The 16,774-nt window shown below is 40.1% G+C and overlaps 1 protein-coding gene across 1 annotated transcript; it reads left to right on the forward strand.

The window, feature by feature from the left end:
- The first annotated feature begins 3,678 nt into the window (after positions 1 to 3,678).
- On the forward strand, positions 3,679 to 13,886 carry cchcr1 (coiled-coil alpha-helical rod protein 1). The gene is made up of 19 exons (XM_035667296.1): positions 3,679 to 3,783; positions 4,078 to 4,372; positions 4,471 to 4,638; positions 4,780 to 4,897; positions 5,133 to 5,327; positions 5,612 to 5,775; positions 5,879 to 5,993; positions 6,178 to 6,288; positions 6,997 to 7,140; positions 7,241 to 7,351; positions 7,619 to 7,725; positions 7,872 to 7,984; positions 8,090 to 8,162; positions 9,132 to 9,250; positions 9,363 to 9,551; positions 10,630 to 10,731; positions 10,892 to 11,037; positions 11,111 to 11,255; positions 11,360 to 13,886. The coding sequence occupies exons 1-19, from the start codon at positions 3,714 to 3,716 to the stop codon at positions 11,488 to 11,490; spliced, it is 2,616 nt and encodes an 871-aa protein (XP_035523189.1). The 5' UTR covers positions 3,679 to 3,713; the 3' UTR covers positions 11,491 to 13,886.
- Positions 13,887 to 16,774: the final 2,888 nt, after the last annotated feature.

Below are 16,774 nucleotides of genomic sequence, written 5' to 3' on the forward strand. Positions count from 1 at the left end.
TTCTTCTCTCTCAGTAGCCTAGAAACGAAAAATCACTAGGATGACTGTATTGTTGCTTCTTGTGCTTCTTCCTGTAGCTTGCTGGCTGCTTACAAGTATTTTTTTGATTAGGGATTTACGCTTATTCCTCTGATTGATTTTAAAATGAAAATATGAATGTCACACTGGAATATACCTCAAATAGAAATCCACTAACATATGCAGTCCAGACACTTGCTGACAGAGCAAGCATTTTCCCCACATATCCTTTTTTTTATAATGCCCTAGGGCCACAGCTGTGATGCTGTGATTTTTGCATGTATGGAGCTGAGAGATCGTCTTTACAGTCCTTGGGAGAGATGCTGCTCAGTGATGTCTGTTTCAAGCTGGGCTACCAAAGCAAGGAAAGCTTTTTATAGAAAAATGGCCCGCATTTATTGCCAGTTGATGCTTATGTGGGGAGAAAGCTCTGTTTGATACATAAACATATATGTGTAAATGCATGAAGATTATTACCTGCCAGGAGGCAGGTTCATTTATAGGATGATGCCTTCCAAGTCACCCGTGTTTCAATTTTTTTATGAGGACATTTTTTTGTGTGTTTATCAGTGTTATCCTTGTAGCGAGAAGAGTTCAACAAACACATTTCTGAAAGGAAGACATTTTAATTAAAGACACATAGTTTCCAGTCCAGATATTTGCAGCCATGGACAGTTTCTCCACATGAACCCTAGAGTGGGCTGAATCAGCTTGATTGGAGACAAAGATAAAGCAGCTTCCGTGGCCATGGGTGTACCAGGATATCCATTGTCCTTATGAGAATAAATATTTTCATTCTATTTCATAATGAAAAGATTCACATCGAGGGTTGAACTGACATGGGTTGAGCACAGCTAGCTGTTGTTCTCAAATAGAGTCATGGTGCCAAGGGCGTCAGAAGAAGAAGAGATTCAAATTAGCTTGTCAGACAAAAGATTCTGCAAATGTATTCTCCCCAGTCCATATAGCCAGTGTGTGTAGTCAGTCCACCAGGGCTCTCACCTTCGCCTACCAGCCTGACTAATATTGCACTAAACCTTTAGGCCAATCCTTGTGGGTGGTGGGACCACATGTCCACTACCAAATGTTGTATTGAGCTAAGTCTGACTGGACTTCATGGTTGTTGGCCTATGAGCCTTGCTCGAGGAGGGGGTGGGCAAACTCCGATGGGAGGAGTTTGGTGAGGCCATAGAGGAAGACATTCAGTTGCCCTCAAAGATGTTCTATAAGACTACCAAATGGGTCAGGAAGCAGTGGTAGAGAAGTGCTGACCTGACAGTGTGGAGGAAGGAGAACTTTGAGGATGCCATGAGTCCAACTGCGACTGAAACAACAAGAATTCTCTGGATAAGGAGACATTTGAGAAGTGCTGGGAGTAATAATACTTCTAACACAAACTGAAATGAAACAGTCATAGTGGGTTGGGCATCTGACAAGGATGCCTCCAAGGCACATCTAACTAGGAGGAGACCCTGGGACAGACCTAGAACACAATAAAGGAATAACATAGCCTATGTGACCTGCGAACTCCTCACGATCCCCCAGGAGGAGCTGGAGGACGTGGCTGAGGAGAGGGGTGTTTGTGCTATATCTTGCTGCTGTTGTTGCAACCTGGAGCCAGATCAATTTGCCACATTACACATTTTCTGCAGGCAATCCACAAACCTGTCTCAATCTGCTGTGTGCCTTTTTCAAACTGCTCTTTTTGGATGTCACGTTTCAAACACTATAGGCAGCAAAGGTCCACCTTGTACCCTTCAGAGAATTGGAGCTGCATCTTAATTTTGCCCTCCTTCTAATAAGGGTCAGCATTGTCTCAGTTTTCTGGATTCCCAGTGGCCCCTTCCGATCGCTCTCTCCCTCTGCTTTGTTCTTCGGGACCTACTGCAGTGTCTGTCGAGTGTTGAGAGGATACAATGCCAACATGCCCAAATAATGCACAGCACTGTTCTCAAACAACCACTTCACTACATTCAAGATATTTTACAAGGTTCACAGTTTTTCATGCTGTACTGGTGTCCGTTGTCTATCTTGGCAATGTACCTGTGCTTTTTATACATTTTTTGTCTTTTGTTGAGATAGTTATGTAGCCATCTCCTCTATCATTTATGTCTTTTATATTATTTCATTGTCTGGTTGTAGCATTGTTTGTATCATATGCGATCTTTTATGTAGATGAATAAAACTAGAATGTCTCTTTGTTCCTTGAATACACCATAAAGATTGGATTAGATTAGATGAAACTTTAATGAACCCCGGGGGGAAAGTGGGTCATGGCAGCTGTAGAAAAGAAGACATACTGTAGGTAAGAGAAAACAGAAACATCTGCTGAATACACCAGAGGAAAATAATACAACAGGATATATGAAATTATGGTGGTTATAGTGATTATAGCTTACTGAATAATGAATACACTGACAATCATGTAACAAGCAATAGAGAGTCCTTCATTTGAAGGTGAGCGCATGATTGCAGTTTATAGATTTACAGCACAAATGCAATGTGTGCAAAATGTGCAAGAGGAAAGTAAGCAAGCAGAAATATGTCGAGATATGCAAATGAGTAATGTAAATTATTCATATACTTATAATTTTACAGTTAGAGGTAACATATTTATAGATGCACCTAAACCCAAAAAATCAGTTACATAAGAAAATGTTCACCTATTACCATTCAAACCCGCACTTCTTTGCTGCTCTGAAAGCATGCTCTGTGCTCCCTTTTCTGCAGGACTGGGGATATCATGCAGAAATGGTCTGGTTGTCAGATACCCCTGGGTGTTCTTGAGGTGAGGGAGTCCCAGGCAAAGAAGAAGTGGCTTAGTTTCAGGTTATCAGTTCATTAGGTGAATTTACACTGAGCCCCCTTTCCACTAATCATCACAGTAATATCTGTCAGTATCCCACATGGAATTACCTTATCTATGATTAATTTCACATATAAATATACCCCATGTGAATGCTGTTATTTATCAGAGGTAGGCGGATATAAATTAAATTATTTTCCCATGGTATATTTTGCTCTCAGCAATGTCTATTGTTCATTGTCAGTATCTAACAAGAAAAAATGTTTTGTAATTGTATCTGTCCTGAAGTATATCCCATTTAATAGGGATTACCTGCTGGGACCTCCACAGACCTCCTAATGCAGAATAACCCACATACTTCTGTGTCCCTGGATCTATGTTGTCCTGAATATGTAATACTCAGGTTGTGTACTGGACTTAACCTGGCCCTGGTAAACTCTGCACCAACCAATAAATATGATTAATATATATGATTAGTGCCAATGCAGGGTTTTCTGCGATGAGAAGGCAGCCTGAGAGGAACAACGCCCTGCAAGACCTGAATCAGGGGAAAGGAGTCCCGTGGTAATTTCAGGTTCCTTCCACTTTCCCGTGATGCACTGCGCGATTGTAATGTGTGGCAGTTATGTTGAATAAATCATTTAATTCATAGTAAGTTCATAAACATACGTCTATGTGGTCGGCGTTTATAATGCAACCGACGTGTAGTTTGAGCATTAAAAGTTGGTTAGCAAAAATAGCCCAAGCGGAGGACCGTTGTAACCGGTAACTAAGGCAACGACGAATGACGTAGCTCGCGGGAGAATAAACGTTAAAAGCGCAACTAAACAATGTCGGTCTGTTTTCCTGTTTAGTTCACGAGTCCCAGTGATAACGTCAGGGTTTGAACATGGAGAGACACAACCTGGGAAGAGAAAGGCTCATAGTACCAACTGACTTTACTTCGCCAGCGGTCTCCAGTAAGTTGCAGGTTCTAGCTGCATGTTTCGTTTTGTTGACACTAGCTCGTAACTTCAAGTTAGCCAGCTAAGGTTAGCCTACAATGTAACACAACTGAGCTATTCTGCATTTGTCAGCTCTAGCGTTAACTAATACATTCAAAAGAATAACAGGTATTCATGTTGGTAACTTCAGTGTGAAGAGGCTCTCTTTTGGCAACATTACAAACATTAATTGACACAGGGCTGCACATGACAAGACTAACTAACTAACTAACGCATGCGCACACTAAAACATTATTTTATGTTATTTAGGGAATATCCAGAAAGATCTGGTACCCCCATCGCATTTTGCATCGAGTGTCCAGTCCGCTGGAGCACACAGAGGCGTTCAGGTCCCAGGGACAGCGCCACCCATCTCCTGGATGAACCCAGGCCTAACATCAGTACCATCAGAGGACCCCAGTCCTACCAATCCATGGCTCGCCATCAGTCACGCTCAACAGGAAATCTTGGAGCTGAGGAAGGAAAATCAGAGGATCATGATGTTACAAGGAGATAGCACAAGAGGAAGGATCCCTGTTGATCATCCATCAGACCTCAGGGCAAGGTATCCCACAATGTGTTTTATGTAGTCAGAAATGCAGCTATTGTCTGACATTTGGGTGACATATTGCATACATGAATAGCTCTTTTCCTCAAACACAGATTTGCGGAGAGAAGTGAACAGTGGTCCAGATGGGAGTCAGAGTGGCGTCTAGAGGCAGAGAAGCACAAGGCAGAAGCTGAGAGGTTGAAGGGGCAAGTGGAGGCCCTGAAGGAGACTGCAGAGAGACACAGGGAAGAGATGAGAGACAGAGACAGCAGCCTGAACCGGTAGGAGATATACGCTTATGTTGTTATGTAATTGAGTCATTCTACAGTTGGGTCTGACATTCTCTACATAACCAAACATTTCAGAGATAAGCGATGAATCATTTTGAACCAGCTTAACATGGCCTAATCTTTGTACCACAGACAGAGCCATGAGTTGGAAGCAATGCGTGAGGAGCTATATAAGACTAAGACTGAACTCAGACAAATCAAAGAGGAGCTTATTCACAGCAGTGCACAGAAGGAGAAAATAAGCTCTCAGGTAATGCTGTTTACTGACAAAACATTTCATTTCGACACTGGTGTTGACGAAGATCACCTGAGAATTACTGCCACCTTGTAACTTATTTTGGCAGTTTATAGTCTGGTGTTTTAGTACGGTCTGGTGGTCTTAATAATAGCTTATAGTCACCTGACAGTTTTAATTTAGCAAGTTTCACTGTGATCAGTTTCATATATGAAGACTCTTCTGTGTCGAACGTTTTTGTTTCTTGCAGCTTGAACAACTAAAGGGAGATTCAGGTGAGGAAATTACAAAGCTGAGGAGAGATATAGAGAGGAGCAAAGAGGAGGCCCGGGAGCTCGCTCTGAAGGCTGACATGAGCAGGTTACAGGCTGAGGAGGAGGCCAAACAGCATATTCTTAGACTGTCAGAACAACTGGAGGAAATGCACAAGAGGCAAGAGGTGGAGGTGTGTAGCAATCTCTCTAAGGAAATTTAAGCCATCAAAAACCTTGTACATATTGATTCGAGTGACTGCAGCTAAAGGTTCTGCATCCAAGAACTCATGTCAGCAGGCACCTGCTCTGCTGAAGTATTCCTAAGCAGAATACTGAGCACAGTGACCATTCACTCTGACCTTCCTCAGGAGGGAAGCAAGTGAAAGGAGAACCTATGTTTTGGGATCAATACAAAATTCTATGATTATTTGTACATGAAATAAAATGTCCATTGTTTCACTCCCTTTACTTTCAGCTGCAACAGTTGACTGCTTCCCACTGTGCAGAATTGGGTGAAGCAAGAAAAACAAACGGTGAACTACAGGACGGACTTCAATCAATGACCTCAGAAGTGCTGCAGCTAAAAAGCACTCTGATGGAGGTATCTACACAGAGAGATGGCCTGAAAGAACATTTAAGGTGCCACATTCAATCCAAAGCTGAAGAGAGCTAAACATCTATAGCACTTTGTAGTCAGATTCACTGATTTTTTTTTTTGCGGGGGATGTTGTTTATTTTTCAGCCAAATGGGACAAGCTTTTGAGACACAATCAGCAACACTGCACAGCCTCAGAAATTACATCGGCCAGCTCGCCCCAGAGAAAGGAGAGAAGGAACGATTAAATGACGCTGTTGAGGTAAAGACAGTATAAACAGTATTGATTGCAATCAGCCTACTGTAAAGTAATTGCACGGAAAAAAACTTAAAATCTTGTTCTTTTTAGCAGTTTAAAGAAATAATTGTGATGCAAATGAATGTTTAATTTATGAATTAACATGTACGTATACCTTTTTATTTGAATATTATCAAATATTTTGTAGAGGCTGAACAAAGAGAAAGCAGCTCTTCAGATGACCAACGAGCTCTTGACAGTGAGGTTGAACTCTGTGAATGAGATACTCACCCTACAAGAAGAGAAAATGGTGAAGAAGGTGAGTGTTTGTTCTTCCCATAGCAGTGCCCGATACAAAGATACACTGATAACACATGATGAGTAGTAGCACTGCTGCTTGCAGGCCGAGCCACTGCTAACCTTTACAGACCAAAAGCTAACTATCATTGTATGTTGTAGGGTTGACATTGTAATGTTTTCAAGTCTAGTCATATGTCAAAAGTCTGAAAAAAAGTTTAAATGCAGTTCATGGATCTTAAATATGCTTATTCAGAACACTGGATTTAAGATTGATGATAGAAAAGCACCAGACAGGATGGCAAAGCCCTGCAGGAGTACTTCAGTTGGCTGAACACTACATCTGAGGTGCTCCATCCAAATGTGTACATACAGTATGGCTCTGCAGGTGACAACTACTTTTAAATGTGTTTTTCTCACTTTGAAGGGCATTTTGGTTTGTTTTGAATGAATGTCAACTTGCATAAACTTAAAGGTTGCTTGAGATAAATAATGGTCACAGTTCACAACTTGTATTGTACTTGAGTTTATGTCAGAGAATACGCAGAGAGCAGAGACTGTTTGAAAACTTCTCTGGTGGTGTATTAATATAGATGTGGGAAGAAAGGAAAAAGCAATTATTTTGAAAAGCTTCAGTATGCTTTTCAAATCATCAAGGCTCATTTATAAATAATAGTTACCCACACTCAAATGGTGTGTGTGTATAATATACATGTGTATTTTTCAATAGACCTCGACAGGCCCACTTGTGAACAATGGATCTGAAGGTCTTCAAGTGCTTCAGCTCTGGAGAGAAAAAGTGTTCAAGTTATGCGTCCAGCTTCGCTCAAAAGACATTGAACTAAGAGGAGAGAAGGAAAAACTTATTTCACAAGTATGAAAACCATCATCTGTTAGTTTATACCACAATACAATCAGACCCAATGTGTTTTAGGTCTCTTTAATGTGTGGTACTGTATTGGTCTGTATTTCAGGTCAGATCCATGGAGCAGCAGCTCCAGCAGGAGCAGCACCAGGCCAGTGTGCTCCAACACAGTCTAGATGACAGGGTAGCTGAGCTGGACCTGGAGAGAGTGGAAAAGGAGGTTAGTACCAGAGCAAGTGATGTGATTTACGTGGCTGTCTGAAAACTTGATGATGCACAATAAATTTGGGGCTGCTTAGGATAGTGATAAACGCTCGTACATTTGTACCACAGCACAAATTGCTGACTATATGAAAACTTGGCTAGGTTTTGGTAGTGGCTGAGGTCTTAAGAACAGCAGCTGGGCACGAAGACATTCATAAAACTGAGCGTCACAGTAGATTTGTGTAAGATACTCTATTATATGGATGTGTGCTTGTCTTCGCAGACATTGAAACAAGATTTGGTCCAGGCTCACAAGGAAAGCTCGCAGCTGAAGTCGCAGAATCAAAAAGCAGAGGCTGGATGTAAAACCCTTACAGAAGCAGTGCACAGGTAAAATAAATGTATCTGAGTTCAAAAATGAGAAGAGTAGGTAACACAAATTTTAAAACTGAATGAAAAAGCAAAACAATTGTTCAATGTTAAAATTATACTCTTCACAGTTAGTGCTGCTTTTTCACACATTTTGTGTTTCACAGGTTCAGTCTGGCATTTGAGAGCAAGGTGGCAGAAGTGGATGCAGCTCAAACAAGGCTCAACACTTTAACCCAGAGGCTAACCTTTGCTAAACGACGAGTGGAGACAATCCAAGGTGCGATTATAATGGAGCTCAATATGCTGTTTGCAGTGCTTCAGTTTGAATTGCATGTGTCTGGTAAAGAAAAGACATCACAATGTTTTTTTTGTTTTTTTTCAGGTTTGATTATGAGGAGGGTGGCTCTGCAGAAAGTTCATCAGGCCAGTAAACAGGCAGAACAGGCTGCTGACAAGTATGTTTCACATTCTTTACACCCAACCAAACACACAAACAATCTAATTTAGTTTAACCAACCTGGGTACAAGTGAGCCTGTGTCTCGTTTTACTGACAGTTGTATCAACCATTGTGTGAAAAGTAGCTCTCTAAGGACACGCATGAGACTAAACGTAAAGAATTTATAAATGGCTGAAGATACAGCACCAACATGCTGTATCTGCAAAAATGCTTCTGTTAACTCACACATATATTCAAATTCAAATATTTGTCCTTTGGAAGAAGTTTTATAATCAGGGGCCACACTGTGCCTGTGGCTAACTGCCAATTATTTTTTTTAATTAATTGATCACAATCATTTACACCGTAATGACAAAACTAATGCCAAAATGCACATTGCAATAATTCTGGATCCCAAAGTGAGGCCTTAAAAGTGCTTACTTATTTTGACCAAGAGCTTCCAAATCTAAAATATTGAATTTTTAATATGAATTGAAGAAAGTCAAACATCTCTTTTGCATTTCATGAGCCGTAAACAACAGATGTTTTTACCGGTTAAGTGATTAAATGCATCATTACTGGTAAAATTTTAAGTATTCATTAAATCCATCAACTCTTTCAGTACTAATTCACAGAATTAGTAGCCTAATTTAAACGACTATTAAAAGCTTAATGTTGTTAGAAATGATATATTGTTTTACAGAATATGTATAAATGCAGCTTCGGTTTTGAAATAGGGATAGATAATAAGGTTTGAATTAATATTGCAATATTAATAAGGACATGTTTCTGATATACTGTGTCAGTCTATCACAATATAACAAGTGTATACAGACTCAGTATTTTTAGTCTACATGTTAAAACATTTGTTTTCTGCCTGTTTAGAGTTTGGCTTGCTTTGTTATGCACTGTGTAGTTTCTTCACTACCTCTCTGCTTGACTCTGCTCCTTTATTTGCTCTGCCATCTTGTCTGTGTTGCCCTGCAGCATCACAAAGCTCCAGACAGAGCTCAGTTTGGTGTGTGAAGAGAGAGACAAGCTCACACAGGAGCTGAAAAGAACCCCAGAGCTCATCGAGAAAGCACTGGCTGATCTGAAAGAACAGTGTGAGCATTCTTACAACTGACCTCGTTATAATACATTATCTGTTAATCTGTCGGGTATTCATGTTTTGCCATTGTATGTGTCTCAGTTTACCTTTTTGTACATCCTCTTCAGATGAGGGAAAATTGAGGCAGCAGCAGCAGGAACAGGAGCAGTCCTGGATGGAGGTCCGGCAGGCTGTGTCTGGCAGAGAGGAGGCCGACAAGGGCCTGCAGCAGATCCAGGCCCAGCTGGAGGAGAGCAAAGTCAACCTGGAGAAACTCCGCTCTGAACTGCTCAGCCAGCAGGAGGAGAGCGAGCGTGGTGAGGCAGCGGCTGCAGCATGACTGTTTTTCAACCTTGACTTATCCAGGGAATGCAGACTGAATACTCCTGCTCTTTTTCAGAAATGCCCTTCATCACAGTCCCCACATATTCACACCTGGCCACTCCTTTCTGCTCGGTAGCTTCATCGGAGCAGTTGGGGATTAAGTGACACGCTCAAGAGCACCTTGACTGTAGTTGTTCTGGGAGAGTTACTGACTTTCACTAATACGTTTTTAGCCACTTAGGAAACATCTTAGCTTTAAACCTGCATTAAAGCATAGAGTCACAGGGGCACTTGTTTATAGATTGTTTATTGTTGGAAACACAACATTGACATATTGCCTTTTTGAAGTTGATATGGCAAACTTGTTAGCAAACAGTTGCCTATTTACACATCCATCAGTTTTGTAGTCCAGTATTCTCCTTTTAGCTCTGCTTTGCTTTCCACACAATCCTGATGCAAATATCAGGCTCTTAGCTGCTAAATGCTCCACTGTCTTCACCAGCTAGTCATTAACTCTTTCTATTTGGCATTTGGTGCTGGGCACTGAAAACAGCCGCCTGCTGCAGCCGAAAGCAACGCAGAGTCAGATGATAACTTTCTCTGTAGTTTTATCACTGTGAACAACTCCTTTCATATACATGTGTTCATGTGATCCATTGGTAATATAAAATTGATCACTTTAATGAGACAACAAATCCGCACTGTTGGATTTAATTTTCTTTTTAAATACCAGCTCTTACATTGCTTCAGTGCAAATTCCTCTGCCTTTACTGAAACAAAAGCTCAACAAATGTTTGCCACTGGCTATCATTTAAAAACTAAGTAGAAGTGCTTTTTTCTGACCTTCAGGCTACTGCCACCTTACTGTGTCGCTACCGTGATTGCATCGTAATTAATAAATCTCCAATTGATTCAATCAGCTACTTGTTTATGGTCTTGGTGTCTATGAAAATTCTCTAACTGATGCAATAAAATCCAGTTCATCCCCTGAGGTACAAATACAGCATTAGACTGTTTCTGATGGTGTGAGAGACTGTATTGAGGAGTGATGAACTTGTTGTTCCCCTTCAGCCCTGCAGGAGAGAGTGTCTGAGATCAAGGACCGCTGTGCTGAGAAGCTGAGAGAGATGGAGGTTCAAGTCAATACTGCCAAGAGAGAGCACACCAAAGCAGGTAGCAGGATTAGCACCATGCTACAGTTCACAGCAGCTTAACATAGGGGGCTGAAGTCATATCTGTAGTGCAGCCTGTGATATAATATGATTGGAATTGTTCACACAGTATATAGCAACATTTCCCAGTGGTTTTGATCTGTCTTTATTGTCTCTTGCAGTTATGACTTTGCGGCAGTTTGAGAGAGAAGCAGCAAGGAAACAGGGTGAGATGAGAGAAACTCAACATTTGGGGAGCAAACACACAAAGAAGGAAGTCCAGAATAAACAACTGAAGGAGACGGAGAAAGACAAAAACCTACTGCTGGTAAGACTTGTGAAAGCCAAAGACGATGTCTTCATTTCTGTCGATGGCCTCCTATGACCTGGATCTGTTGCAGGCTGTTGCTGAGAGGGGGCTGATGAGTGAGTATACAACAGCTCACACAACCGCTCTACAAAACTCTGCTGCTCCCAGGGAACACTGGGAAAAATCTTCAGAGAGGAGTCGCAGTGCAGTAGCAAACGTCCAACTACCTGCAGGTGGTGAGTAGTGTCCTAACTCCTCACGCATCAGACACTTTTTGTTAAGTCCTAACATTTACACAGACATGACTGATCTGACCAATGGCCTGTCTGTATCCTGTCAGAGAGACTCCTGTCTGTTTTGGAGGAGCTCCACACTCTCAGTGCTGCAGTGGTAAACAGCTCTGAGGACTCTGCGGAGGAGGAGGGACAGAGTGACAGCGTGGGACCATCCACAGGCAGCTTGCACAGCTGATACCTGATGATGATTCACTGGAGACGGAGAACACACCTTTAATTTGTACAAAAGGTGGGCAGTGTTCAAGCTTTAAGGAGCCAAAAAAAAAATACAGCCAGTGGAAAGAATTAGTTTGAGCCAAATATCAGAAAACCATGCCTATTGCTACTGGCTGTATAAGGAGAAGAATAGCTATTAAGTGGAGACACAGTATACTTACATTTAAATTATTTCAATACATCTTGTGCGTCTGTCTGCAGGATGATCAACATTTCAATCAACATTTTGTGCTGTACAAATATTTGGAAAATCTACTCAACAAGCAAGCTAAGCTAAATAACCTCCCCAGTAACACTATGTTCCACACTTTCATTTCTTTTGCTTATTTTAAATTATATTTGGCTTTAAACTTGGCCCCAGAATAGATTGAATTGTGCCCACTGAATTATCGAAATGCTTTAAAGTTTAAAATCACACTTTGCCAATCTTTATATTCAGAGATAGAAGATATATTACAGATAAAAGAGTTTGTGTTTATAAAAAATAACTGAACATATGGTGATGACTTTAATAAATGCAATCTGTCAGATAAAAATACAGCTGGCATAGCGCTCGTGAATGAAAGTCTGTTCTGTTGACTTTGATCCTACAAGTTTATGTGATGGTCCAAGTATTTCTTTTTTATGAGGAAACGTCTTTCTTTATTTTCAATAAAGTATTTTTATATTGCAATTCTGTGGTGTTCAGCAGCATTTTGGGAAATATCGATAAAGCAATTTATGATTTGATATGAATCTCAATTCACTGCTCAGTGAACACTAAGCAACTTTTTAAATAACGGTAGATTATTGAAATTTAAATAACAAATACAGGAGTTTCTGAGGTTTATAGTTAGCTGAGAAGGTTGACTTTGTTATGGTAAAGAAGGTTTTAATGTGACTGGTTTCTCTTAATATTACATAGGGACAGTTGGGAGAACTTATATAATTTCATATTGGAAAAAAATCAATATTTTCAATTTGAAGTTCCTTTTATAGAGGTCAGTTTTAGAATGACGTAATCATGAGATGGATGATGATAAACCTCATGATAAACCAGATAATTGTGCTATTTGTCATGTTGTCATAAGTGCTAATAAATTTTGCAATAGTTGGAAGTTTCAAGCCTCTAGGTAAAACCATCTCATGGAGAACTGAGGGAGAGCAGAGTGAAAATACTAATAAAGTCTAGACTTCCCTACTCTTTTTTTTCTAAAAGCATCAAAAATAATTTGCAGGTACACACTCATAGCTGGAAAAGGTGATTCATCATGGCAAGCAGAGGATGAGTGCATCAAATTAATTAAAAAATAATAATATTGGATTTCAGCAGTGTGCTCTTACTGCTTCAGAGTCTGCAAATCAGCATGTTAACAGTTTGCCCGTAACATTTGAATTTGTATAGTAAGCCTCTGATACAAAAATCTGTGTGATCGATGACAAACTGAAGGAATCATATATGGTCTGAACATACATGCATCATCCTGATCATTTTAAGGTAATGTGCCATCTTTGATCATCAGTCTTTTTGCGTGATGCACTTTAGATATCACACCATGCATTAACATCATACATTTGTGGCAGGAACAGTATCATATGAATATTACTGTAAACATTAATAATTCATGTCCATGAAATTATGTCATGGTAGCAAATGTTTGAGTAGGCCTACTACAAGAATCAGTATTAAAAGCAAATCATGAGTCCTTATGTGCAGTTCAAAACCAGCAGAGGGCGATGTTGTCAAAGGTGAGAGCAGCACATACAGGGATTTCAAGCATCATTTTGGGCTGTACAAGAACAGTATCATTTCTAAAGGTTGTTGTTTCTTACCTGAAACTTTAAATTATCTTGTGAGTGAGGCTGGTTAAGTGCAGAAAGAATGTCTTATCTCTCAATATTTCACTTAATTCTTGAATCAACCTGAACAGAAAACCTTCCTGAACCACTTAATCCTTTAGTATGTTTTTCCACAAATGGCAAACAAACAAGAGAACAGGATTCTGGTGGAAAAACTCTGAAACATCTTGCTCTGTACCATCAATGTGCAAAAAAATAAATGTTACAATATACGGCCCGAATATAAGCATTTATACAGAGCCTTTGCCTCAGCAGTGTGGAGAGAACAGCCAGACCGTGGTTAACTGATGAATAATTTAGGAGAGCATTGCAATCCAGACAAGATGTGAAATAAATGAGGTAATAAAAACCGATCAATGAGCTCCAGACAGATTTTTATTAACAATTCAGAATTAATGACATGTAAAATTAGTGGTTCAAACAAACAAGTGCTATCCCAGTGTGTTTATACATATCTGACTCCAAGCAGCACTGGAGCTGAAAATGTGTGTACTTGAAGAAGCTTGACATTTCAGGCAAGAGTATCATGAGCAGATCAATAACTGATTTTCTTAGAAAAATACATTTAATATATGCAATTCTTTATTTTTGCTGTAACATCACTACTGACATTAAACCAGTTCTGTGACTCTGGCTTTGCTTACTGCTGTTTCTTTATCGATATATAAAGTACTGTGCTTGTGTATGAACCCTCCTCCCTCTGGTTCTGAGGCTGATACTGTGCTGTCAGAGTGCAGCGCTACAAATCAGAACATCTGCTGTCATCGGCCCTGCTTGTCATCAAGTGTCTGCGTCAAACCATCAGTCTCATAACTTCGTTTTCTGGTATAAACAAAATGCCCAAACCTGCAAGTTCTTCCTACTGTTTTGATGTTGTGGAAGAAATTTTGCCTATTTTCTCCACAATATTGGTTTATTTTCAAGAAATGATTAATGGCCTTATTATCGCTAAACCTTGTATCAGATATTTACACAAAAACAAGTAGAAACCAGTTCTTACAAATGCCTTGAGATTTGAAAATGAGTGCTGTGTTGTCCACTACATTGAGAGATGTCTCAAAAAGGTCAGATGCTCTTTGCAAAAATTCACCATCCGGATGACCAGCTTCCTATTGCGAGATTACCCTTTGCTGTCAGGTTATCTACCTGTGCTCCTCACTCAACAAACCTTGTTTCCTGCATTGCTAACTGGCCATAGCCAAAGTCAAACTTCATATGTCTGAAGTGTTGCGAAATTGTCTGCCTGCGAACCGTTCTGTCACACTTTGCCAAATGTCCCCAAAGTCGAGTCCTCTTGGGGCCAGTCCTCATTCAAGTTTGCACCAGCCAGTGACTGGAATATGCCACAAAAATCCCTGAAACTGGTAAATTTTTACCACTGTTTATTCTCTAAAGGACATTATAGCTGTTCCTCAGTATGCTATTTAGAACATAATCTCACCCCTAACATATAATAATAATAATAATAATAATAATAATAATAATAATAATAATAATAATAATAATAATTTAAGTTAATAAATGTTAGCACCACAGAACACTAACTCCTGTGCAGTTGTTTTTAGATGATGATGAGATTAGAGGATTACAAGCTAGAAACATCAGATGATAGAAGATAACATTTTGTGTTCTGAACTGTTTTAAACAAACGTTTGTCACACTGTGCCCTGGCTCATGAGGCCTAGCCTACATCTTTGCAAAGTTCTTGCAGACCGGAGGTCAGAGCAAACTTGAAGCGGTGCGTGAGGTTGATGTGATCCAGTAAGTCAGGGGTGTCGACCACCAGTGCTGCATGCATCAGAGCCTGGTGGATGGCTGTGCACTGCTGTGGCAGGCCACGCTACAGGGTAGAGCATCAGCCACGGAGGAGCAGTAAGAGGAAAGGCAGCCAAGTAACCCTATTTATAGATGCAGGCAATGTGGGGCATTGTTTGGGGGGTTGCAGTGGAGTGAACTGTCAAATCTTCAAACTACAGCAACGCTTTATGCTATTTCCTCTGGTAGGCGTAAATAAGTCCGAATTTTCTTATATAACTAAGAGCATCACGTTCTGACATTTATCGGAGAAGGAAACTAGAAAAGCTTAACAGATATAGTCTACCTTTCTGTTCTGTACAGCCATTATACATTACAATAAAGCACCTTCTGAGTTTTCATCCACATTGTTTAACGTTTCAGATGAAAAATCAAATCAAAAAGAGCTAGAAGCCAGACCTCTTTTACCAAAAATGTTGGAGCGTGATATTTGACATATGGTTTCTTTTCGAAACAGCAAACGTCGCCATCCATGCATGATGAAGTCTCCACCTGTGCCAATCAGTCACCTCGTTTGGAGCTGTAATTGCAGTTTCCCTTTGGGATGATCAGCGTAATTTGGAATGCAGCAGTTGAAATGTTGATGGTGTTTACTAGACGCATGAATGAATGAACAAATGTTGTAAAGGAGGCTTCTCACCTTTTTATTACCACACTGTGATAAACAAAAAGGCTCTTGGCCTCAGGGTGGGAAGCCTCCAGCCAAATGCTGGTAAAATATGAAAGTGGCTGGTAGATTTCAGATAGAAAACAATGATTTACTATTCAGTGGCAGGTGAATCTGAACATTGGCTGGCAGATATTCACATTTTAAAAAGTTAATACTCTACCCTGCTTGGCCTGCATGTTTTACCTGTTCTAAAAACTAAAATCTAAAATGTAATCAGGCAAAGGTAGTGGACTCACTTTACTGAAGTCATGATTAATGACACTTTTGCTGGGGTGGACTCACTTTATTAAAATGATTAGTGACTCATTTGGAAGGAGCAGTGTAGTTATATGCAAGTCACTGTGGGTGCGAACTAAGCTAATCAACATATGTCAAGAGCAACACCTGCACAGGGACTGTAAGTGTTCTTAAAGGCCCAGTGTGTAGGATTTAGTGGCATTTACTGGTGCAGTTGCAGATTGCAACTCACTCACTCTATCCTACCTTTCTTAGCGCAAGGGAGAAACTACAGTGGCTGCAAAACGTGAACGCGAAAGTCCCTATCTAGAGCCAGTTTTTGGTTTGTCATACTGTAGAAACATACTGGTTAAACATGGTGGCCTCCACAGAAGATAAAAACGGCTCATTCTAAGGTAACAAAAATATAATTATTCTTATTTTCAGGTGATTATACACTAATGAAAACATACCTATGAATATAATACTACATTTCTGCCAATGGATCCTCCTAAATGTTACACACTGGACCTTTAAACAATTACCTGCCAAGGTTTCAATCCAGACCTTGATCTTGAAGCCCACCTGAAAGATGATCTTATAAAATAAATGGTGTGAATCCCTAAATCTAAATCTAAATGTTATTTGTATGTTTAAGTTGCAACCAGCATCATACCTTGCCTTTAATTCTCCAGGCAACAGT

This window comes from Morone saxatilis, unplaced genomic scaffold (assembly GCF_004916995.1).
Source record: "Morone saxatilis isolate NCDOM2014 unplaced genomic scaffold, NCSU_SB_2.0 Contig20, whole genome shotgun sequence".
Classification (NCBI taxonomy): Eukaryota; Metazoa; Chordata; class Actinopteri; family Moronidae; genus Morone; species Morone saxatilis.

What these genes read in the sequence shown, in the direction of transcription:
- cchcr1 (XM_035667296.1), top strand. Translation starts at nt 3,714, where the DNA reads ATGGAGAGACACAACCTGGGAAGAGAAAGGCTCATAGTACCAACTGAC. An exon ending in TACTTCGCCAGCGGTCTCCA is followed by an intron (nt 3,784 to 4,077) that starts GTAAGTTGCAGG and finishes TATGTTATTTAG; the next exon opens with GGAATATCCAGAAAGATCTG. An exon ending in ACAAGAGGCAAGAGGTGGAG is followed by an intron (nt 5,328 to 5,611) that starts GTGTGTAGCAAT and finishes CTTTACTTTCAG; the next exon opens with CTGCAACAGTTGACTGCTTC.